This window comes from Zalophus californianus, chromosome 3 (assembly GCF_009762305.2).
Source record: "Zalophus californianus isolate mZalCal1 chromosome 3, mZalCal1.pri.v2, whole genome shotgun sequence".
Taxonomy (NCBI): domain Eukaryota; kingdom Metazoa; phylum Chordata; class Mammalia; order Carnivora; family Otariidae; genus Zalophus; species Zalophus californianus.
This window is the reverse complement of record NC_045597.1, coordinates 107639878-107665794: the sequence shown is the minus strand read 5'-3', so window position 1 is coordinate 107665794 and position 25917 is coordinate 107639878. Positions and strand designations below refer to the sequence as shown.

The 25917-nt window shown below is 36.5% G+C and overlaps 1 protein-coding gene across 1 annotated transcript in view; it reads left to right on the top strand.

The window, feature by feature from the left end:
* LRP1B (LDL receptor related protein 1B) overlaps positions 1-25917 on the top strand; it is a 1883216-nt gene that overhangs the window by 1044023 nt on the left and 813276 nt on the right. The window contains 2 exon segments of the mRNA XM_035726875.1: positions 22429-22651; positions 25724-25895. Coding sequence (XP_035582768.1) covers positions 22429-22651; positions 25724-25895 — 395 coding nt within the window.

Here is a 25917-nt window from a genome sequence, read left to right as displayed (position 1 = left end):
AAAGTGTTAGAAGTCTTTTATGGCACTCCATTTTCTCTGAGACTGTCTATAAAAGTTAGGGAAAAAGCTTTATAAGACTGCTAACAATATAACATGTATGACTTTTTGGTATTTTTTTTTTTTTTTAAGATCCAGACAAATCCCTTTTATGTTGTCTTGGAGGGCTATGCATCAAGCTGGCTAAGGCCCTTGGGTTTTGTCTTCTAACCTAAGTTGCAAAGTTGCCTTTGCATGATATCCTATCCCCAGCCATTTTGACACTGATTTGAAAGGACCAGTAAGTTTATTTTCCCATTTGGAGCACCCTAGCGCTGTTTTCTCTTTCTGACAGTGCCCGAAACAAGGGCAGAGACCACGTCTTCTATTTACCTTGCGGTTCCCAGCAATGCCTATTATAGTGCCCTCCAAAGAGTAGGCACTCAATAAATGTGCCTACTGACAAAGGCAAAATGACATTAGTCATCTCCTGGCTATGACCTTGTAAAGGAAATGTGAGTCCCTCTCACCCCACATAATATAAAGCTGCCTGTGGCCACTAATGGATGAAAAGTTTTTGTCAGCTACGTTTCAGGTGTTTCTCTAGTAATTTCCTGGTCTCAAGTCCTCATTTTCAAGCAGAACTTTTTAAAAAGGTGGCATGACAACAACACATTTTCCTTAAATTTTATGTTACCCTTTAGGATTTCCAAGGGTTCAAAAAACTTCTCTGTGGAAATAAGAAGAGCTCCTTCAGTACTTTATACTGGATTACATAAGGATTTCTATTTTCACGGACCTAAGACATTTCTAACAGTCTACCTAAAGCCAAATCCCCACTATGTAGAGTAAGCATGTGATAAGAAAATGCCTTCCTGCCCTCTTCTTCCACAGGAAGATAATTTGTTGGTCTACAAGGATAACTGGCTTTAGTATCAGAAAACTAGGGTTTAAGTCTACCTCTGTTTCACATTATGTAATTTTGGGCAAATTATTTAATTTCCTTGAAGTTCAGTTTCCTTAATAATAATGTCTAACATGAAAATCTTGTTGCAAGGATTAAAAATAAGGCACATGAGAGAACATCTCCAGTAGCTCATCTATGATAGTAACTCTGTAAACAGAATTGATGTCTGAAGTTGTACGTGCTTAATCATTTTTGGGGCTTTGCACACACCTCTAGTTCATCTTAAATCAACCTGGCAAACTCTCATTCTTCCTTCAGGTCTCCACTCAAGCTACACGCTCTAAAGTTTTCCTTAATTCCTCCTGGCAGACGTAGGCATCCCTGCCATTTTAGAATCATGTTCATCTCAAATGCTAATTGTTTGCATAAATGATTCCTATTGCTCTCTGAGCTCCTGGGTGGCAGAAACTGTGTCTTCTTACCTGTCCAGCTCTGGTTTATTGTACATCACTGTCCCCTAGTATGCACTATAGGAATATCTGGTGACTGAATGAACATCACACAGGGGAATATGCCTCAATCTGGATAAATATGTTTATAAATTTTACAGTAAGATACCAAAATTCAGCAATATGTAGGCAGAATACATGTACTATAGGAATTCCAACCCAAATGGAGAGATTTTCTTTTGATGGCAAATCTTGGTAAAATGGCCAAGTTGTCTTTTCCTTGCTTTATTTTGGTGTCTGAAAGGAAGATTGAGGGATGGAAAGAAAGGGAACAACAGAATGACCACAAATCAGATGTAACAGACTAACGTCTGTTACGTCTGACATAAATTTATGTCCTGGGTGCCAGCATAATGCATGACATAAATAATATTTTTGAATGAATAGACTGTGGTTTACTTTATTATTTATTTGTTTGTTTTTAAAGATTCATTTATTTATTTGCGAGAGAGAGGGAGCACAAGAGTGAGTGGGGGGAGGGGCAGAGGGAGAGGGAGAGAATCCTCAAGCAGACTTCCCGTTGCTCATGGAGCCAGATGTGGAGCTGGATCCCAGGACCCTGAGATCATGACCTGAGCCAAACTCAAGAGTTGGCCGCTTAACCGACTGAGCCATCCAGGTACCCCTTCAGTCTACTTTATTCAGAAGAACTGAAAGTTTAGAGGGAACTGTCTGGTTATTTAGACTCCACTGTATATTCTATTTTTCTGAAATTCAGTTTGTTGAATCTACATTTCTGCCATCACAAGCCTTTATCAGTGGTATATAAGTGGGTGCTTATTTTCTGCAAGCACTAATTTCTCTAGACCACTTCAGTAGCTACCAATAAGTCCCTTCTCATTTTCACACATATTATGTATCATTGGCAGCAACGGAACCATTGGAGTCCAGAGCAATAAGCAATCTTCTGATGATTGATACTTTTATACCACCCTGCTATTAATTGAAGGAACTTCCATTGACTGGCCACTGAGAGTGTCTGTGCATAAGAGGTGAATTGAAGCAAAGGGGTTGGTTCACTGTTGGGTCCTTTCTATGCCACTGGGCAGTGTAGTAATCTTCATTTGACCTATTTCCTATTTGCACAGACTTTTTTCTAGTCCTGCTTTTCTTCGGTTCTCAAGACAATATATATGTAAACTTTTATTTGTATGTTATATATTTGATCATACATAAATATATTAGTATATTGTATATGCATATATAACATAATAATATGTATAAATGTCAAAGTTTCCTCTTCTTATAAGGACACCAGTCAGATTTGACTGAGGCTCACCGCCATTGTCTCCTTTTTACTTAATTACTTCTTTAAAGATCCTATCTCTAAATACGGTCACATTCTGAGGTACTGGTTCAAAATCTTGAAAGAAATAATTTGATTAATTTGGGTCATTAGTTTTTACCTAAGACATATATTGGTTATACTTGGTTCAAATTCCAATCCCTGACTGGTACCTGTGATTGAGTGTGGTGGTTGGGGAGGATTAGTGTGGGGTCACATAACATAAAAGAAAGTGTGGACATTTTGGCCCACTCTTTATTACAAGAATTATGGGAAGAGAGTCGCAATGAACTGTGACCGGCAGAGCCTTTTAAGACTCAGTGTTTTTATAGGTTCTGTTCAGAGCTGTTTTCAACCTTTGCCTTTACTATCAGAAATGCGATCACTTTATTCCATTTCTATGAGGATGACTCACATGCCTCGCATTCCTATACTACCCCTTCTCTACCACTATCACCACATCTGATCATGGATTATGGAAAAGGCTTCACTGAGGTTTGTTATAGCTTTCTAGAAGCACTGCCATTAGAACTAAACACAGAATTCCACTTAAAATTCTTTATGATAGGAGTTATGCGGGTAGGAGAGTATTTTCCATTTTGTTTCTAACACTCCTCTTGATTATGCCTGCCTGTTTGGGCCACTGCAGCACATTAGCGTAATGTCCTCAGAAAATCATCTATTCTGATAGTAGTCTCAAGAAACCATTTGGAATAAAGACAGTTAGATGAGTTCACCTGTGTGGACCAATTGAATAAGTAATAAGAGCATGGCCCAGCTTCCTATCCAAATAATGTTGAATACTTTTCTCTAATGCATTACCTTAAGCTTGCTCATTTGATCCTCATGCCATTTTTCTGCCAATCTATAGCCTTGGATTTTTCCTATAGTTTATGCACATTGACTTGGCATTTCACTACTCTTTTTTGTAAAAGCTTAGTATGATTTGCTCACTTGGAGATTTTTGTATGCTGTTTCTCCAATTATTTATACCAAATGTAAAATAAGAATTGTCATGAAATGGATCTATAGAAATTTTTTTATGCATTTCAGAGAAGTGTCCATTTATCTTTTTATTTTCCTTTGTCACTACTAAATCAGGTTTTTATTCAGACAAAGTAGATAAGTAATTTTAAATGTAGCACTTTACAAAAGTCTTTATGAATATTTTAACTGTATTATACCTGTTAGTGGCCTTTTATTTAAAAAAAAAAGCATTTGTATTTTCTCAAAGAGCCCTCAAGATATCCAATTTATGGCTATGCTAGTTTCTAGAGAAGCTGTGAGAGAATATGAGAACCTTGAGGGCAAAGGGCTGGCCCTTCTTCAGCTTTCATCACCAGTACCTCTCACCTTGTATATTAGGAGAGCTCGGCAAGTATGTGTTCCCCTGAAGTTGTACTGTGCCTCTTAGCAGCATCTCACATTCTCTTCTGTAGCCTAAGATTTTCCATCGATATGGAGTTCATTAGCTCATTTAGTATGAAAGAGAGGTTCACCAAGTACATCTTACACCACTCTTAGCACTGCCAAAATCAGAACCCTTTTGGCAAGAACTTATTCCTCCAGCAAACGGATATTTATAACTTGGAACTCGGTGTATAAAAGCCCTTCATCATCCCCAAACTCTCAGCTAAAAAGAAAAAGAACACATATGAAATCAGAAGTATGGAACACAGGAAGGAGGGAAACATATTCATGTTGAGTATCTTTGACATAATCACCGTCTCATTTCATCTAACAGAGAAATGCATCCTTGAGCATTATTTTTCTGACTTTACTGATGAAGCTGAAGTTGGGGCTTAGAAATTAAGTCACTTGCTGAGAATCAAATAGTTACTTAGAATCAAAGATGAAATTGAAACTCAGGTCAATCTGACTGTGTCTTTGTATGTATCGTCTGATATCGAAGCCTGAAAATAACACAAGCTTGACGGGGTCTGACAAAATGGATGTGCAATAAATATGTGTTGAATGAAAGTATAAATGAGTAATTGCCTCTAACGTTTATACTACTTCTGCACATTCTACCACCTTTGTGCAAAGGGTTGTTCTGGATTGCAACATCAGAGCAGTCAGAATCAGCATACTGTTTACTTTTAGGACAGGACAATCATGTTACAAAGCAAAAATAATGATAAGAGCTAGAGGCAGGGCACAAGGCTGGAATCAAATGTATGCAATTAAGGATCTGGAAAGAACAAAAGCAGCCACTAAGAAAAAAAAAATCAGGAAGATTTTAACTGTCCAAGGGTAGGAGCACCAGATAGTAGAGTTTGAACTTTAAGAGCAAACCACAAAGCACAACCTCAACAGGTCAAGGCATGAGAGACGAATGTCTAGCAGGTAAAGATATACCTGCAGTTCTCCAGTTCCTGATCTCATCCCCTCTATGATGACTTGATCAGTATCTGGGTACCCAGTCCTTTTACTTTCTAATAGAATTTTATATCCTGAATGTCAGCTGACCATGAATCCAAAAGGGTGAGTTGTGTTTAGCATTTAGGGTATGTTGAAGTAATCTGTTTCTGTCAAACTGTTTGCTTTTGGCACTTGACAAATATTGGTTAGGTATTTGGAATAAAAATACAGACTTAATGATATTGGCTAGGTACCTGGAAAATTTGAAGTGATTTATATCTAACTGATCTTATGATTATTCCATAAAAATTATTGTCCTTGCTTTCAAATTGCTTACAATCTAATGATGGACTCCAATTTAAGTAGTATACCTTATGTTAAGTGAGGTCACTTTTCACAGTTTTACAAATTCTTCATAAAATTAATTTACCTGAATTCAGTGTTCTAACTTTAACCAGTCCATTGTAATTAATGATTATATTCAAATGAACATTTATGTGCATACTGATGTAGGTTCTTTTTTTTTTAATTTATTAATTTTATTTATTTGAGAGAGAGAGAGAGAACAAGCAGGCAGAGGGGGAGAGGAAGAGACTCACTGCTGAGTAGAGAGCCTGATGCAGGACTCGATCCCAGGACCCTGGAATCATGACCTGAGCTGAAGGTGGGCGCTTAACCGACTGAGCCACCCAGGCGCCCCTACTGATGTAGATTCTAACTGAAATGAAGAAATCTGTCTTCAGAAAGCTGTTCATAACTAAAAGAGGAAGGAAGAAAGAAAGGAAGGAGGGGAAGAAGGGAGGGGAAAAAACTTAGATTATAGGTTTTTAGACCATAAGTTTTTAGACCATTGTTATCTGCATGGCTATACAGTGCATTAAAAAGGTTGAGTCTGTTGTGCTCACTTTCATTTAGCGATTTTGAAGCACTTTCTATATGAGTGTTATCATCTCCATTTACATACAAAGAAAATGTGATGAATAATGCACACACATCAATTATCCTTGAGAAGTCTCTCAACACATTTGAGCTCCAGTTATTTCAACAGTCCAAATACTGCAGGGAAAAAACCCTCAAAAGTACAGTGTTGTTACCGCTATCATTTGTTTATCAGACACAGAAAGTATTTTATATACTATAGAGACAACTGACTCCTTTTTCTAAACCTTTCCTTTCTAATTGAAAAAAAGAAACAAGTTAGGAAATCTGAATCCTGTTTTGATATTTATAAATGATAGTTAAAATTCAGTATAATTAGAACTATAAGAATGTGTGGTTTGATAAGCCCATAACACTATATGGAGAACAGGGAAATATTGGGAGAACACTGAGCACAGCACATTTCCACGAATACAGAGACCAGGAGTTTTAAACCAAACCCTCTAATTACTTAAATCGCGAAGCGATTTATCTGTCTAGGTCTCTATCATAATCCAAGAAAAGATAGTATGTAGATAGATATAATCCAAGAGAAAAGATAGTTTCACCATGGTAGTGCAGAGGTCAGAATTAGCTTCAGGTTCATTTTCATTTGTTATATTTACTTTTTTGTTGATAACATCACTTGAAGTAAATCTTTATCATTCCTAACTTCTGGTTAGCAGACCCACTACTTGACATAATAGCTTAAAAGCAGCCTTAGCACATTCCCTGTGAGAAATTTAAGGTCATATATGAGCAGAGAGAATATTTCTTTCTTGACGGTTGCTTTATGCTTCTCTTCCCATCCCCGCCCTTCCCTTCCCTCATCTCCTCTCCAGCTCCTCCTCTTCTTTTTCTTTCCCTGCACCTCTTTCTGTCTCTATCTTATCTTTATCTCGGTCATCTCTATTTCTAGCTATCTTTTTTTCTCTCCTGACAGGCTTTTTCTGTTGCTCTCCTACATGCCTCAACATAGCTAAGCAATGCCCTGACTTTGTATGTCTATTCAAGCCAAAAGTCACTAAGAGATTTCTGTGTCGTAATTTAAAAAATCTAAGTCTGAGAACCTGACTAACAAGTTGCAACCAATTTATTGGATGCCCCATGGCTAGGTGTTCACTGCTGGTCTAATAATCTCGGGAAAGGGGGCAGGGGTGGGAGGTACTGCAGCATAAGGGACAATGCACTGCAGGAGCTAAATCTTGTGGGGGAAGAAACTCCTCCTGGAAAACAAACAAACAAACAAACAAATAACAAGCCAAAAACCGGATAATGAACTGGACAGATACTCCAAAATGAATTCCCTAACTATGCATTCTGTATTTTACGAAGAATATCAAGAGACTGCTCATTAGGTTCATGGTAGATGATAAAATCTATTTAGAATATCCTGGGCAGCCAATTGGGCATTAGACCATGAAGCCTTAGCTCACTAGGTCGCTAAGGACCTATCTTGTTTTCATTCAAGGACACGATTTTCATTTTTCTTTTATAAATATTTAGAAACACTTTTGCCTCACAATTTAATTCAAAATAGGTAAAAACCTATTATAGTGAATAACTAAAAATTGTTATTTGAATAATTTATCTTACAGAATAAATGTATATATATTCAAATATATATATATACACATACATATTTGAAGCAGGTTGACTGAGAGATGGAAATTCTATACATTTCTAATGGTTTTGTGGCTTGTCTTCATAATGGAATATGAACTTTGTTCTTTTGCTTGCTGTTTCCTGTGGCAAAACAAAGTAAACAAAATGCTGGAAGCATTTATTAAGGAAATTATAGGTACTGTATTTTTAGATTTCTGAATTTTCTGACATTGATCAAATCATTGATTACTCAAATAACTTTTCAGAACGAATAAAAGTACTTTGTAATAGTTCATATTTGTCTTTTAAATTGCTGATTTTCATAAGCAGTGTTTGGCAGTAGAACATTTGACTTCTATTTCTCTTTCTGTTATAATGATAGGAGTTCTAGTTACCATTTGTCTTTTTTTTTTAAAGATTTTATTTATTTATTTGAGAGAGAGAGAATGAGAGACAGAGAGCACGAGAGGGAGGAGGGTCAGAGGGAGAAGCAGACTCCCTGCTGAGCAGGGAGCCGGATGTGGGACTCGATCCCGGGACTCCAGGATCATGACCTGAGCCGAAGGCAGTCGCTTAACCAACTGAGCCACCCAGACGCCCTAGTTACCATTTGTCTTAACCGTGGATATTTATCACATAAGAATTTTCCAGTTGCAAATGGTAGAAAACTCCACTCAAATCAGTTTAAGCAAAAAGAGAAATTTAATGGCTCAGATCACTAAATATAAAACAAGGAGTGCTGATGTTAACATGGCTGGATTTAGAGCTTCAAAATAGGTCCCCAGGACCTGTGCTTTCTCCATTTGGCTTGCTAAACAAATCTGGTTCACTATTATGCTAATTACCAGTTATCTGAACTGTCAAATATCTGTTTTAAATTCTTATTAAATGGAGAGGTATTCTAAATAATTTTTGGGCACTGTATCAGTCAGAGTTATACCAGAAAAATAGAACCAGCAAGATTCATAAATATGCATAGATTTCTTGTGAAGATTGATACGTGGTTGTGGGAGCTAGCTAATTAGATGAAAATGCTTAGGGCAGGCACTCTTAGAAAGAGCAGGCTGAAAGTCTTGGACAAAGCTGATGGTGGTGTCCTCAGGTGGAATTTCTTCTTCCTCATGGAGACTTTGGTTCTGCTCTTAAACTAACTGGGTAGAATAAACCCACCCAGATTATGGAAAATAATCTCCTTTATTAAAGTTAGCTGACTGTATATGTTATTCACATATACAAAATATCTTCCCGGTAACACCTAGGTCCGCATTAAATTGAATCACTAGAGACTAGGTCTTGTTAAATAGACATGTAAAGCTGAATATCATAGGCACTGCTATTAGAAGAAAAAAAAACAGGGAGATTAAACAGCAAACAGTAACAAGAAAATTCTAACACCGGTGTGATTCAAATAATCTCTTCTCTGAAAACTTAATTGGCCTCCATGTAAGAAATGACTAAGATTGGGACAAGATTACCATTATTGAATAGCCTACTGTTTTTAATTCTTTGACTATGACACTAACAAGAGCTTGTTAAAAGACCTGCTTCTTTCAATTAACAGTCAGTAGACCTACCCTACCAACCTTTCCTGAGTATTCATAAATTGTAAAGTGCATTTATCTTCAACGATCTTGCTCCCTATTCCCTCCAGAGGCACAGGCTACAAGCTTTAAAATTCCGTGTTGTATTCCAAGAACCTTCAACATAGTAGATGCTGACTTAATATTTCTGAAAAGAAAGAATGGATAGGGAAGGGAAGGGAGGACTAGATACAGACATACTTTCAACATTTTGCTATTACTAATAATGTTACAGTGATAACTTAGTGCCTTCATTGTCTCTTATTTGTGAAGATGTCTCTTCAAGATTAATTTCTGGAATAGAGATTGCTGGATCAAAGGACAAATGTATATTTAACTTTTTTTTTTTAGATACTGCCCAAATTTGCACCACAGTGATTATAGGAATTAGATATTTCAGCAAGCTCCCCAGGTGATTATTGTGTTTAGTAAAGCTTAAGAATAACTATTTTAGAATATGAGTATTTACCCTTTTAAGTATTAACTCTCTTGTCAAAAAAAAAAAAAAAAAGTGCACCGGTAGTACTCTAGGTAATACAGTATTTCCTGGCATACCTGCCAGTTTCCACACCCCTACACAGTGGTTATTGATGGAACCCCTGAAGCTCATCCCGGTCAAGAAACCCTGGTTTAGGAGCATCTCACAATTATAAAAATATTTGTTTTTCTAACTCAGTGAGGACAGTCGATTCCCTTCACGAGCTTCACTTGTCTTCTGCAGTCTTACCTACACTTAGCCTAAGCTTGATCCTGCATTTCTGCTTAAAACTAAACCAAGAAATTTGGATAACATCACTTATGAAGTTATTGATTTACAGAACTTTTGCCTTATTTTTTTCTAGGTACATCTTCCCTTCACAGCTAGGAAAGTGAACATCAAACAAAGAAATCTTTATCTTTTTACAGTTATTTGATCTGTATAACCATATGATTTTATCATCATTGCAATATTATTGCACAGTTTATTCCAAGAGCAAACTGAGATGTGTGCACAAGTATAAACAATAACTAATATACAAGAAAACTGTGCTGTAAAGTTTCATTTTTCTACATGCTGTTTTCCCCCCATTTAGTAAGAATTTAAAATAGAAGTTGACAGTTCAGCTAACTGGTAATTAGCATAGCAATGGACCAGATTTGTTCAGCAGTCCACAACTTCATGGGTACTTACCTTAGTCACTTCTGAGACAGCTATATGTGTTATTTCAGCTCAGAAAAGTGCCTTCATAAAACAATAGGACTTCCTTAAGTGCAGAAATTAGGTTATACATCTCTGTATATCTCAAAGAGCAACTTTTTGACACCCAATATATTACTGCAAATATTTTACTGTTCCACATGAATCAAGTATATTGAGCATGAGGGCACCTGGGTGGCTCAGTCGTTAGCGTCTGCCTTCGGCTCAGGTCATGATTCCACAGTCCTGGGATCGAGCCCTGCATCGGGCTCCCTGCTCGGCGGGAAGCCTGCTTCTCCCTCTCCCACTCCCCCTGCTTGTGTTCCCTCTCTCGCTGTGTCTCTCTCTGTCAAATAAATAAATAAAATCTTTAAATAAAAAAAGTATATTGAGCATGAGACTTTGAATATTGACATCCTGCAAACTGACCCCTGAAGGACTCCTAAGATAGCATTGCCCTTGGTCATGAAGTTAATATGTCTAGACTGTAAAATCCATTCTTCATATTAAACGGAATGATACCCTGAGATCTTATAAGACAGGTAGACTTAGACTTTCTGAGGGAAATCTGAAGTCACAATATATTCAAGAAATATATTTTATGAAAGTTATTATACTAGAAGGTTACTCTCTATTCATCCTTGTCCCCAATCAATTAATTATCAAGTCCTATTGACTAAGATCCAAAAATATTTCTGAACTCTCTTTTCCATCTTCAGCCCCTGTACTAATGCATAACTACCAAACTAGTATCTCCTTATCTAATCCTAGTACTTTCAAACCATCCCCTCATAGGTGGCAATACTCTTAAAATTCTTGTGGATTATATTAAATATCCTACTTTAAAGTAAACAAAGAAGCAATCTTTTGCTGGATACTAGATATAGGCAGTCTGACTCTATTAGGAAAACAGCCCAGTGTTGCTATAATCTGGTATATGTACTTAAGTAGAAAGGAATGCTGAGGACACACCATTAAAAATGAAAATTGGCCAGGCACCAGAAAACCAAATCCTACCATGAACCCATCACTAATCCCTACAAATTCTCCAAAAGGAACTATGTGCAAAAAGAAAGTGTAATCAAACTGAGGCAAAGCGATAATTTATTATTAGCTAATGATTTGGGTTAAAAGTAGAATTCCAGTGAGCTGTGCTGGATAATGTGGAAAATTTATTTATTTTCCTAAGCTAGAATGGCCTTATCCCTATTTCCCCCTTTAACCCAATTTCAAGTCTGAGTTTTAGATTTTATTATCCAACATGAGGAAGTCAGTTCAGAGCCTTTGTGAGTGTGTGTTTGGGGGCGCTGGGGTGAGGAAGAGAGAGAAGGAGAGAGAAGGAAGGAGGGAAGGAAGGAAGGAAAAGAAAGAAAAAAAAGAAAATGAATGAAGGGGCAGACACATGACTAGGTCCTGAGCATGCAATACTGAATAAAGCAGATATGTCCTTTGTCCTCTTGGAGGTTATAGTCTAATTAGTAAACAGATCTTAAACATATTGTGTGTGTGTGTGTGTGTGTGTGTGTGTGTGTGTGTGTGTTGTATCTTTTATGCATGTAAAATAAAGAAGAGCATTGTAAAAAACATGGAATGACATGAGATTGTATCAGATAGACCTACTGATATTAGAAAGTTAGGAAACGGTTCTTTCAGAGGAATTGATATTTAGGTTGAAATCTAAAGTCAAGATTGAGATACCATGGCAGAAGTTATTTTCCAGACTGGGGGACAGGATATGTGAAGTGCAGAATGGAAAAAAAAGACATGACTTGTTTAAGGAACTGAAACATGGTCAAAGTATTAGAAATATAGAAGGAGGGCCGCCTGGGGGGCTCAGACGTTAAGCGTCTGCCTTCGGCTCAGGTCATGATTCTGGAGTCCCGGGATGGAGCCCCACATCGGGCTCCCTGCTCTGTGGGAAGCCTGCTTCTCCCTCTCCCACTCCCCCTGCTTGTGTTCCCTCTCTCGCTGTGTCTCGCTCTGTCAAATAAATAAATAAAATCTTTAAAAAAAAAGAAATATAGAAGGATACCACTAGATGGCCAAGGTATTAGAAGTGGGGAAGTATACCAGTAGATGAAGCTGGAGAGATAGGCAGAGACTAGGTCATGCTCACCGTTGTTGGTAATGTTAAGAATATGAGGTTTTATTCTGACTGCTATTAGTAGCTATAAGAGGGTTTTATAATACATAAGCCACTTTTCATTTTAATAAGATCCCTTTGGTAACCATGAGGAGCGTGGTTTAAAAGGAATAAGAAGCAGAGATGAGATATAAGTCCCCAAGCAAGAGATGATGGTGACTTGGTTTAGAAAAGAGAAACAGAGAAGGAAATAAATATAGGATTTGAGATATATTTTGAAGCTAGAAGTGGCAGGATGTGGTGATGAATTAGATGTAGAAGATAGAAATTATGGAAGATAAATTCCTGGTTTCTGGAATGAGTCATTGGGTAGAAAGTGACACCATTCGCCATTCGCCAAAATGGAGAAAAATGAAGGGATAAATTTCGTTAAGAAAGAACAAGAATTTACTACTAGATATGTTGCATTTAAGATGCCTAAAAGAATTTCAGTGTAAATATCAAAAAGGCAACTGTATGTATGAGTTAGAATCTCAGAAGACAGGTTAGAATATAAAAGTGTTATTGTAATATTAATGAAAATGATGGAAACTTTAAAGACTTTTCTATGACAAAATTTAGGGATTCCACATCTGAACCTGGGAAACTCCAGTTTTGGAATCCTGGGCATGATACAGAAAGAGAAGGTGGAAAAGGTAGCTAAGAAAAAGCAGTCAGTAGGAAGAATACCAAGACAGCGCTAAGAGGGAAAAAAAAAAAAAAGGAAAAAGGGATTAACTTGGTCTGATGCTATAGGAAGGTCAGTAAAAAGGACTGAGAACGGTTTAGACACATGTAAGTAACTGGCAATCTCTGTAGGTTAAAAAAAAAGTGGATGGTGGGTTTGGAGGATATATCAGTGTGATATAAAGACGACTGAGGGAAAAAATAAAGTCAGCTTGTATGAAAAATTCTTTGGAGAATGTTGGATGCAAATGAAGCATGGAGAGAAAGGGCTAGAAATGGAGAGTGGTTTGAGGTTAAGAGAAAAGTTTTGTTTCAAGATGATAAATAGTAGATTAAGTTCATATGTTGAAGGTAAGATTTAGTAGAAAAGGAAAGGTTAAAAATGCAGAAAGAATTGGGAATTATTGAAGATGAGTTTCAGAGGAGATGGGATGAGTATCTGTGTTTGCTTTGTATTGGACTAAAAGATGGGAGGATGCTTCCTTCTGCATTACAAAAGGAGAGGGTGGTGAAGAATTAATGCAGATGCAGATCGGTTTTAGCTGGAGCTGTAAGAAAACAGAGTTGCTTTTTGATGTGCTCTCATTTCTCTATCCAGTAAGAGGAAAGATCATCCTCAGAGCATGGAGTAGGGTGGAAGGGAGTGAATTAGAAGGCTGGGGACCGTGGCAAAGAAATGAGAAATAAAATTTGAAGGTTGGCTGATGGGCAGAGAATGGGGAGGGTCAGTGGGGACAATGTCTCAATGAACTCAAAAGAGTTATTGCAGTGAGAGTACCTGCACAATACAGAAAGAAATACTGCCAGGTGGAAGAATAAGATGCTCTTGTATGTGTATGTCTGTGTGTGTGTGGGGGGGTGGGGGCTAATCTCTTTTGGTAGAGGTAAAATTTCTGGTGATGACAAAAAATATACTGTTTATCACGATGGAAATTTGTGGTTGACGTGTACTGGAAGTAAAAGATCAGATGTAGAGAGGAGGTGAAGAAAGCAAGGGAGAAAATTGTGGATCCATTTATCTCATAGATATTGGTTTGGTTGTGGTCAGAAAGCTAGAAAGCTAGGTGCTGACTCTTAAATAAAAATAATGAAATAAAAATGATCAGAAGGTTGGCAGACGATTCTTTGAAGATGGATGCTATTTGTGAGACCCTCAAAAAAGCAGGAGATGTTACAAAATAAGAGGAAAATAATAATCTAGAATAATAATGGGGAGGGCACTGATTTTATATCTACCCCTGAGGTTCTGGTTAGGGGCCCACATTTTGAACAGCTGCTGGGAAAGATGACCTCAGGAGGTGCAAAGTTTCAGTCAGTAAAGGTAAAACATTTGAAAGAACATTTAAGAGTATAGTCTTAGAATATCGGGGCATTTGTGATCAAAGAGTTTCAGAGGGCAGATCAGAAGGGTTAGAGTAGGAAGAAAGGAGGTTGTATCAGTGGATAGAAAGTTATGCTGCACTGCATTTCAAGCAGAGAACTGTATAAACAAGGATAACAATGTTGAAAGATTTTGTCTTAGATAAAGATGAGTTTATAAGAGTTCCAATTATGGTCTGAGAATAAGGGCTGCCGGCTAGTGAAAATGTGAAGCCAACTGTGTCATTATCTTTCAGGCAGTTAGATTTGGCAGTTGCAGTTGGAGCCATGGGTAGGAGGAATGAGTGAGTGAACATAAACCACGTGGTTCTTTTCTTGAAGAATAGAGGAAGTGATGCAAGTAAGCAAGTCAAGTTGGACCAGCCTTTTTCTACCGTCAGGCACTGACAACACAGAGAGATGATTAGGTTTTTGTTTTTGTTTTGTTTTTGTTTTTGTTTTTGTATTCCGCCCCCCCCCACTGTGTCCCAATCTATGTTAAACAGTGATGAAATACCTATGTGACAAAGAGAAAAATAATAATAAAATAAAAATAATATGCAAATCTTTCTATTTCTCTCTCTCTTTTTAAAGATTTATATATTTATTTGTCAGAGAGAGAGAGAGAAATCACAAGCAGGGGGAGCAGCAGGCAGAGAGAGAAGCAGGCTCCCCGCTGAGCAAGGAGCCCAATGTGGAACTGGATCCCAGGACCCTGGGATCATGACCCGAGTCGAAGGCAGATACATAACTGACTGAGCCACACAGGCGTCCCTTTCTTTCTTTCTTTCTTTCTTTCTTTCTTTCTTTCTTTCTTTCTTTCTTTCTTTCTTTCTTTTTTTTTTTTGAGAGAGATAGATTGTGTGCATGCCAGCGGGTTGGGGGTGGGCAGGAGAAAAAAAGGAGAAAGAATCTTAAGCAGGCTCCAAGCCCAGTACGGAGCCGGATGCTGGGCTCGACCTCAGGGCCCTGGATCATGACCTGAACTGAAATCAAGAGTTGGATGCTTAACTGATTGAGCCACCCAGGGCCCCCTCTTTATGTTTTTTTTTTTTTTTTTAACCACTCCCTTTTTACAAACTCCCTTTTTAGGTTTATTAACTGTTGAATTCTGTCTCTCAGAATATGGAAAATGGAAAACAAATGGAAAGTAAAGCCTAAAAGACTAAGATTTATTATTTTTTATTGTTTGGTTAAAATCATAAAAAAATGAGTTCAAGGCAGTGTTGGGGTCAGGTGCAGATTGAGGTAGGCTGTATTTGATGGACACTGGTGTTGCTTTCGTATCTTTACTATTGTAAATAATACTGCAATAAACATAGGGGTACATATATCTTTTCAAATTAGTGCTTTCATTTTCTTTGGATAAATACCCAAAAGTGGGATTACTGGATCATATGGCATTTTCATTTTTTAATTTTTTGAGGAAACTCCATCCTGGTTTCCACAGTGGTTGCACCAATTTATTTTCCCATTCACAAGGGTTCCCTTTTCTCCACAGTCTCTCCAACACTTGTTATTTCTTGTCATTTTCACTAACCATTCTAATTGGTGTGAAGTGATATTTCATTGTGGTTTTGAATTGTATTTCCCTGACAATTAGTGATTTTCCGCATCTTTTCATGTGTCTGTTGGCCATCGGGATATCTTCTTTGGAGAAATGTCTAATCAGGTCCTCTGTCCATTTCTTGATCAGACTATTTCTTTTTGGTGTTGCGTGTGTAAGTTCTTTATATATTTTGGATATTAACCCATTATCAGATATACCATTTGCAAATATCTTCTCCCATTGATTGTTTTATTTGGAGTTAACATTTCAATATAAAATATTTTCTAAAGTGGTATGATTTTTGATTGTCCAATATCTTCAGGACAAGAATTATCTAAATCTTAAAATAGAACATGAAACAAGGTAGTGGTTTCTCGTGGCACTTTAGCTTCTAAGTATAGAAACCCACTGAAGCCAGCTCAAACGTATAAGATTTCCTGAGAAGTAGGAAAATCTAACATGTTCATGCAACTAAGGATGAGAAATAAAGATGGACTCTGTGGGGCCTGACTAATTCTCCACTCAAGGATTACAGGGCTCCTTTCATCCCAGTTTTCTGTCTCACGGCTCGCCCACTTCTGTGTACATGTTCCAGTATCCCTCCTCTCTCACTGTCCCCATCCCCATCCCCACCCCGGCTGTTCCTCTTGCCCATGTTAGCACAGCTGCCCACTAGGTAAGCTTCACACTTTTGGGTTTAGAATACTGAGAGAAAGGATCTTGGTGACTCTGCTAAGCCTACAATTTGTTTTCACTTCTCTCGCATGCTCCTCGTTGGTCTCATTATCTGTAAACAGGAAGGAGAGGGATGCTATTGGTACCTAAGGCTGCCCCTCTCAGGAACACTATCTGGGTGGAGCAGGTTTAGGTAAATAAAGATGTTAAATGGGTCAGCCACATTGACTGACGTATCTAATATATGTATACTGCTGGGGGAATCATTAGTGGTAATGTTTCCAGAATATAGAGTAGCCAGCTGAGAGCCAGAGTCTGTATGTCAAGCTTAATTTCTGTGTGTTTATGTATGAACTGAAAACCAAGTTTGAGAGAGATTTTTCAAACAATGAAAGCAAAAACCTCAACAAGTAAAAATCAATAAATAACTGTCTTGAACAGTCTTGGCTAGGCAGAGAAAATAGTTTGTTTATCATCCACATCCCTTAAGTAGCAAGAGCTAATAGAATTTGAATTTAAACCTCTTACTTACTCCAAAGACTCATTACTCTTTCAGATTTACGATTGCATTTTGGAATTGCAATGCTAAATATTTAATATTCCTACTTTAGTTCTGAATGTACTTTAATTACTCTATATAATGTGGAAAATTGCTTTCTTGTTCAGTTTTTGTATATACAATGGAAGAAATAAAGTTGTATTACTATTGATGCTATTTGAATAACACAATTATTTTAAAAAACAAGACTGAAAAATGAAGTTCCTAATGTAATTCTTTTCAAGGAAAATACATACTATTTTCCTAAAATGTAAAGAAATGCAGTTACCTACTTTAACACATGATTAATAAACATGGATGGTTTCTTAGGCCCTAATCAGAACAATGTTTTTTGTTTTTGTTTTTGTTTTTTTAATCTGATAATATATGGCCCCCTAGTTTTATGTCTTGCCCCCTCTCTTCTGCTCCCTAACCCAAATCTTGCTGTGTGACCTCATTTTTCAGCAGTTAAAATGAATAGTAGGTAATTTCATTGTGAGAACTCTGAAAAATTTCTAAATTCCATCATGAAGCTATAACCAAAATGTTAGGAGTAAGAATGTGACACAAAACCAAGGTTGACTATGCAGTTAAAAAGAGACAGACAGGACTCTGATGTGTTTACATTCCCCTTTGTCAGTTTGGACAACGTACAAAACTACAGAAGCATCACTTAAAATGTATATCACTGGCAAAAGTAAGTCTTATTTTTATCAGCTAAAGAAAATAAAATACATGTTTTAAAATGTCAGTACCTGTAACAATTGCTTTGCTTTAAAGTGTAGGGATGATTGGAGCCATAACTCTGTAAGCACAGTGCTCTGTCACTGTCTGTGAGGGCTCTCTTTGAGACTTTTGATTTACGTCAGGCAAGTTTACCAACAACACTCAAAGTTTCTTGCTATCTCCTACTGTATAAAACTTATATATCTATAGTAAAACAAGGTTACTCATCTAATTAACAAAGACGTTGATTAAAATCTGTTTCCCACATCTGATGAGATAAGGAAGCCAAAATGATAAACCCCTATACTACAGATGCTGAAGCAGAAGAATAATGAACTGGATGAATAAATGACAATTTGAAAGAAATGTTGCCGTCCTTTATGAACTAATAATTAAATACGTCAGAAATACAGACAGTAGTTGCAATATTGTTTTATTTTAATTTAAATTTTTGTGTCAGTGCCATCAAAAAAAAAAATAAATGAAGAACAAGAGAAGAGCAAGCTCAATTTATTTTTCATGCTAGAGGATAAAAAAAAATAACTGGTACCACAAGAATGAACAGAGAGAGAAGAAATGTCATTATTGTAATCCTGAGGGAATAGGACATAGGACAGATTTTAGAATGGTCCCTTCTGTCCACCATGAGTTCAACATGGCACTATACTGGGGGCTCTGCTGTACTTGAAGCTGCATCAGATACTTGGTTCCTGGTAGGAAAAGATACTGAAAGGGTAACCAAGAACCTGGAAGTTAAGAGAGTTAAGTGTTCAGAAAATACTGAATAAGATGGAGTAAATGAGACTCCGAACTACCATCTGTGCTCCTTTTTATGGAATTTCTGGGGTAGAACATAGATTTACCTACCCATAGTCTCCAAGCCCAGAGGCAGTAACTAGAAAGTACAAGACTATGGCATTTCAGTTCAAAAGGCATAACATAATATAATTATGAGAAAAATTCAACATGAAGATATTCTTTAAAACAACTTGTTTACCCTTCAGAAATTATAACATCGTGAACAACAAAGGAAGGCTGAAAAACTGTTCAGAATTAAAAGAGCCTAGAGAAAAAAGATGATTAAATGCAACGTATAATGCTGGATTATATTAAATCAGAAAAAAAGGGAAATTTGACTATATAGAACATTATTGGTCAATGGGCATAATTTGAATAAAAACTGTATATTGTATTAGTGTTAAAATTATTGATTTTGATAGGTGTATTGTGGTTATGCAAGAGAAGGTCCTTGCACTTAGAAAATGGAGGCTGGAGTGTTTCGATTAACAGAGTACTAGGCAGTGTTTGTAATTTACTGTCACAGAGTACTAGGCAGTACTAAAAATAGCCAGAGGGACAAAAGGTGAATAACTGATGAATCTAAGTGAACGACATAGGTGTTCACTCGACTATTCTTATAACTCTTCTGTAAGTCTGAGATTATTTCAAAACAATGAGTTAAAAACTAAAGGCATGACAAACATTCATGTTATGGCTCTGGTAGTGGCTAATCATGTGGGCTTTGAGCCTATTTCCTCTGTAAAATAAAAATAATCTGCCCCTTCTATCTCAGAGGTGAGGATCAGTGAGATAATGGGGTTCACAAAACATTATTTACTTTTCTAAGATTTCTAAGATATTTTATAGGAAAGAAAAGAGTGATTTTTCAACCCAGCTACACTTATATCACAGATGAAATTTCGTTAGATTTTAGATACAAACTTTAGCTCTTGTTTTCAATTCTAATACAACTATGCCTCAATTAAAGAATGCTCTGAGAATGAAGCTTTTCTCTGTAACAATAGTAGGAGATTTTAAACTAAGGTTAAACATTACTAAAACAAGGAAAAAAAATGCGTATAACATGTGACTAAGGGTACTTGCTGCTTACAGTTTTATGGTATCAGAACTATTATCCTGGTGAACTCTTCCATTTCTTGTATTTCAGTTATAAGTGAACAGAACTTATCATAGTCAGTGTTCTGAAGTTTGAGAAGAGTCAATTTGGTGTAAGGAACATCTTTTATGTCTCCACTGGGCACTAGGTTTTTTTACTATGTGTTGGGAATACAAAGATAATAAATTCTTTACTGTTTCTTCTAGTACTTGGTTATTTTTCTTCACATACCCAAAGTCTTCCTGTTCTTTTGATTTTACTCTTCATTAAAACAGGGAGATTTTGATGAGTCATATATTTATACTTTTCCCCTCATATTTTGGCTGAAACTACTCAAAGAGTTACCTCAACCAGTTTTATTATGACCTGGAATAAATATGAGAATCTCTTGCATCATTCCTGTAATAGTAGGTCAATATCACTGAAAATCTTAGAAAAATAAATCACATTTTCCTGACCTCTTTCATCATCAGCTAGTTCACTCTTCCTCCAACTTCTCAAGCAACTTCTCAAAATTACTAGTATTTTAACAAATACCAAATTCAACTGCATTTTCTTAATCTATATTATTTTTTATTTTGTGAAGTGATTGACCCAGCCAGCCACTGCGGTCCTTTATTCTGGAACTTTTCTCCCTTAGATTTCTATGAAAGTCTGTGTGATCTCTTTGACCATAGCCTCTGATCTTTATTTGGTTTTCTTTCTCCAACAGCACACCTCCATGGTTCTGATCTTGGCACACTTTTCTTTTTTTCCCTTTTTGGATTACATGTAATTAAGTCATCTCAAGATGACTTCCAAGAAGTCTCTAACTCCAGACTCATCTTTCCTCTTCAAACCATGTAGTTGGTACAATCACCTGCTTTATATCACTATGCATAGTCTATACATATGACATTATCCATAGTGTGCCCAAGAGCCTCCAACTCTCAATACCCAAACCTACCCACACACCAGCATCTCTTCAGCTCTGTGGAATGGACCATTCAGAAAAGGATACTAGAAAAGGAGAGGTATTTTTGTATGGGATGAAAAAGAGAGCTTCATCTAACAGGAATAGTGGGTAGTGTTCTACAGTAAGAAATAGGAAAACTAGGTACTCCTTATAGTAATTTAACTTAGGATAGCTATAAACAAATTGATTTAAAGTGAAGAAAGATGAGATGCAAGATGGAAGCAGGAGAAGAGAGAGAGCAAGTGCGAGTGAGCGCATAGGGGCAGAAGTTTGAACGTTAAGCATGACAATAAAACATAGCACCATATGTCCTTTTATTTATTCTTTACTAGAATAGAAAAGCTCTTCACCTGAATAGAATGTTACTTGAAAGATAATTTTTAACTTATCGTGATAAATTGGTCTTTCAAGAACATTTAGGGAAATATCTTCTCAGAATAAAACCCGGCTTATACTGTCACAGAACAGTATGCATTAATGTTTAAAAATTAGTCAAAACCTCCTGCAGGAGAAAGAGTTAAATTACAGTTTAAATAATCCTTTTTAGCTTGAAATATACCCCATACTGTTAGATAATACAAGGGTGTTGAGAAAAGTAACTAAAAACTAATTCACCAAGTTTGTAAAATCAAATATTCTATGCTCTAGGTAATCTTAATATTGCTCAGTCACTGTAAATCAGATTATTCTTGAGACTGTATTTAAGTCAAGGTAAGATAGTCTTCTATTTACAAATGTAATTTTGTCTCCTGAGTAGGTAATCTTGTTATAATATTGTCAGGTTAACTGAAATTGATTTGTGTTTACTAAACATAGTGAAAACTAATCAGATATTAGACACTGAGGTGTTGGAGGTATTTAAACCTTTGATAGACACTGTTAGTGTTTCACGGAAGGATTATTATTTTTTTGTCTCAGAGGTCAACATTGCTTTTTAGATTGTTCCTTCAAGTAGAGGGAAAATGAGGAGAAAAGGCTTGCATTTGCTTTATGAAATTTTGTAATTTGGGAATATTTGGGAGAATTTGGGATTGGTTTTGGGGGAATTATTTATGTTTTATTTCCATTGCTACAAACACCACATTGGCTTTTCCATCTGCTTAATTCCATTCCAGGTTTGCTATTCTCTACCACTCATAGCATCACTGAACTCCACACAATAGCTCTTATAGGAGACAGACATTACTAGGCAATTTGAAAAGCAGGGTGAAGATAAAGCCTGATAGTTCATGTGCCCTGGCCTGGTGACTTGGCTCACTTCTGAAGCTTATACCAAATGGGCTGCGTGCGTTCCTGTGGTGTCTGTGTATCAGTTCTATGAGGCTTAAAGAAACATTTCCCCTGATACAATAATAAACCCACCATAATCATTCGTTTTGGGGAAATTTTACAGTTGTTGGTTAACCTGCTCCCTTATGCCCTGCAATATTCATTAGCAGATTTCTCTGTTTATGAGTGATATTATATGGAAATGGTTATGCGAAGCTAACAGATGTAACCACTGAAATAAATTAGAAGGAAAAGTTCTGTTTTTTACAGATGGTTCTATTGAATAAGCTCCCCCGCCCCCCTCCACTTTAACGTTTAGTTTTCTTTCAACAGAAAACTTTTCTTTACTGACTACGGGAATGTGGCCAAAGTGGAGCGATGTGACATGGATGGGCTGAACAGAACGAGGATAATTGATTCAAAGACAGAGCAGCCAGCTGCACTGGCACTAGACCTAGTCAACAAATTGGTTTACTGGGTAGATCTTTACTTGGACTATGTGGAAGTAGTGGACTATCAAGGAAAAAATAGACATACTATCATTCAAGGCAGACAAGTAAGTACAATTTTGTTAGAAAATGCAGCTAAGGTAATAAAATGAATGGTGTCATACTAGGAAGAAGACCCAAAAATTGAATTGCAATGTTGAAAATTTCTTACGAAGTCAAGCTGCAAAGGGTCATAAAAATTGTGATGTATTTCCTATATGGGAGAATGTTCTTTTCACAGCACATTCCATAATATTGGAGATGCCTCTGACTTCCTCTTTTGCTCTATTAAAAGCAAAGCACACAAAACAGAGCCCAACAAAAATAAAACAAAAACAATAAGCAAAAGCAAAACTGTCACACTAGTAAGAAAGGAATTAGAATAGGACAGATGTTTTGACCTGTTAAAGGTAAAACTTACTAAAAACTAATTTAAATAGTTTATTTATAAGGAGAAAAAAATAGTTTATCTGTAAGGAGCTAGACTATCATCTATCCCGTGTGGCCTTGGAGTTATTGTGCTAACAATAGCAAATGGCTGCTCACAAAAATATTTTTATTATTTTCAAAGGCTGGACTACATGTTGACTTCTGATGCATTCAAGCACTTCCTAGAATGAGAATCCTGTGAAAGTCACTGAGGTCAAGATCTTTCCCATCTGTGTAGTTTTTGCCTTGCTGAATTACAAGGTTTTGCAGATAACACTCAGTAGACACTTAAAGGAGATCTCTAAGTAGAAATAAGCTTATTCACTAGTGTACTTTCTTCAACTGAATTTTACCTCAGTGATCGCACTAATTTCTTGTGAGATTCTTATTCTATGGAGCCGAAATATGTGAATCCCTTTTCTTTCTTTTGCAATCCAAGACAAAAATATTCTGTAATGATCCCTTAAAGTTACCTTTCCTTTCTAATCAGTTTTTAACAATGAAATTATTTTACCTTCCTTGAAAGACAAACAAATGCACTAATCTGGGAGTAAAAAAAGTGTCCAATATTAGAGATGAGGCCAGTTATTTCTTTTGTACTTCTGCCTGTCGTAAAAAACTTGATTTCTTTGGAAAGCCTTAGTTATGACTTTTAGAGGATCTAATCTCTAAAATGATTATGATGGGTCTTCTTTTTACCTATACGTAATTAAAATTTTAAACCTTATAAGAAATTCAAATGATTTTCCTCAGGATTACTTTTAAAAAGTTTTCTAATGCCTGGTTTTTAATTATTCATTTTTTTCATTTCTATTTCCTGTGTTTTTTCTGATTCCTTAAACATATGCTTACTCTGTCACTAAGTCATCCAACATAGATACTTTTCTCTAAATATTTGAGCTGTAGGCAGAATGGTCCAGCTACCACTCTAAGCTCCTCCCAGAGGTGTTGGGAGTAGCAGAGCAGGCAACAGTGTACTTATTTCATGGGAAACAGGCTCTTCTGAAGGAAGGAACAGGGACAGTGAATACAATTTCATCTCTACTACGTGGACCCATTTTCTACCCTGCCCGTTGTCCCTTCTGTGGCTGTGTTTTTCTCTTGGGTGTGGATTGGCAGTTATGTAAAGAGCAAAGTAAGTATGCCAGAACCACACACTCCCAGATGAATGGCTCCAAACTTTGGGCAAAACATACATGAGATTAATGGCGATGGAAGAATTGAGTTTACCTGCAATTTTTATAGGAAAAAGTATTGCTCAAGTAAAATTTGGGCTTAGATTTATCTAGAGAATATGATATCAGCTTATGTGGAAATGATATTAGTATATAAACACATGACACCTCCACCCCTTCTCTCTATCACATGCACTTGTGCATGAGTGTGGGTACACACACACACACACACAGACACACACACACACACAGACACACACACACTGGGGAAAGACCCTTACATTGGAAAACATTATTTGGGCTTTAACATGGAATGATTCTCCTCATTAATTCCTATCTTACCTTTCTCAGTTGGTTAAGTGTCTGCTTTTGGCTCAGGTCATGATTAAGGTCCTGGGATGAGCCCCAGTCAGGCTCCTTGCTTAGTGGGAGTCAGTTTTGTCCTCTCCTTCTGCTCCTCTCCTGGCTCGTGCTCACTCGCTCTCTCTCTCTCTTAAATAAATAAGTAAAATCTTTAAAAAAATAAATTTTTACAGTCAAACCATATATACTTTTTCAAATTCTCTTAACTACAAATCTATACTAAAAGTGCCATATAATGCCAAAGAATTGTGACAGATTTTTTTCAGCGGAATCTCTATAGCAAATCGAATCATAGCCCCACCCTACCCTGACACAGAACCATTTTAAATTAACTATAACAGGAGGAATGCCCAAAAGCATTGTGCTTAGCATGTAGGCATTTGTATGAGAAGATCAATAAACTCATTCTTCCTCTGCTTTACTAGAAGCTTGCAATGACTGCAAGATATCCATTCCTCCACTCAATTCCCAGGACCTCTGCTAAGGAGAGTTATGTTGTTCAAGTGTCATTACTTCCAAATCCATTATGAAAAGGCTTTAGAAACATATGTGATTCATGAGTAAAGTCTTTTATTTTTTTTTACAATTATTCCAAATACGTAGTTTCATTGTTTATTGTTTTCCATGCTGGGACAAGTATTTGTCTAAATGTAACCTGTGGCTTAAAAAAATGGGATTATATATATATATATATATATATATATGGAATTTTGAACTTATAAAATAAATTTTCAAAGGTGTTTTCTCATCAGTCCTTACACAGCCAGAACTATACATTTTTAGATTTTGTATCTCCTGGCTATATGAACAAGCAGCCCATAAAAACATCTCACATCTTATATAACAGTGCCATAAGCATCTTATTGAATATGCTTGGAAGTTTTGTTCTCACTTGCCTTTGAAAAGTAGCTACTAAACATGTTTTCTTATTGAATCATGAATAAAATTCTCCATACATTTAGAACTGCTTTATCTACTACTGCATAATGTTTTCTTCTCAGAGAAAAAATTTAAATTAGTGAAATGTTTAATTCTTTGAGAGAAAATAAGTGATAATATGTGTGTGACTGCCCTACTATAGGAATTTTCCACAGTAGTAAGCACAATCAGTTTTTCTTTCAAGTTGAAAGCAGCATAATTAAAAATCATAGTTATTTTTGCCCCTCCGTATAGGTCAGACATCTTTATGGCATAACTGTGTTTGAAGACTATTTGTATGCAACCAATTCTGATAACTTCAATATCATAAGGATAAACCGATTTAATGGCACAGATATTCATTCATTCATTAAAATGGAAAATGCTCGAGGCATCCGAATTTATCAAAAAAGAACTCAACCAACAGGTAAGACACAAGACTTCTTCAT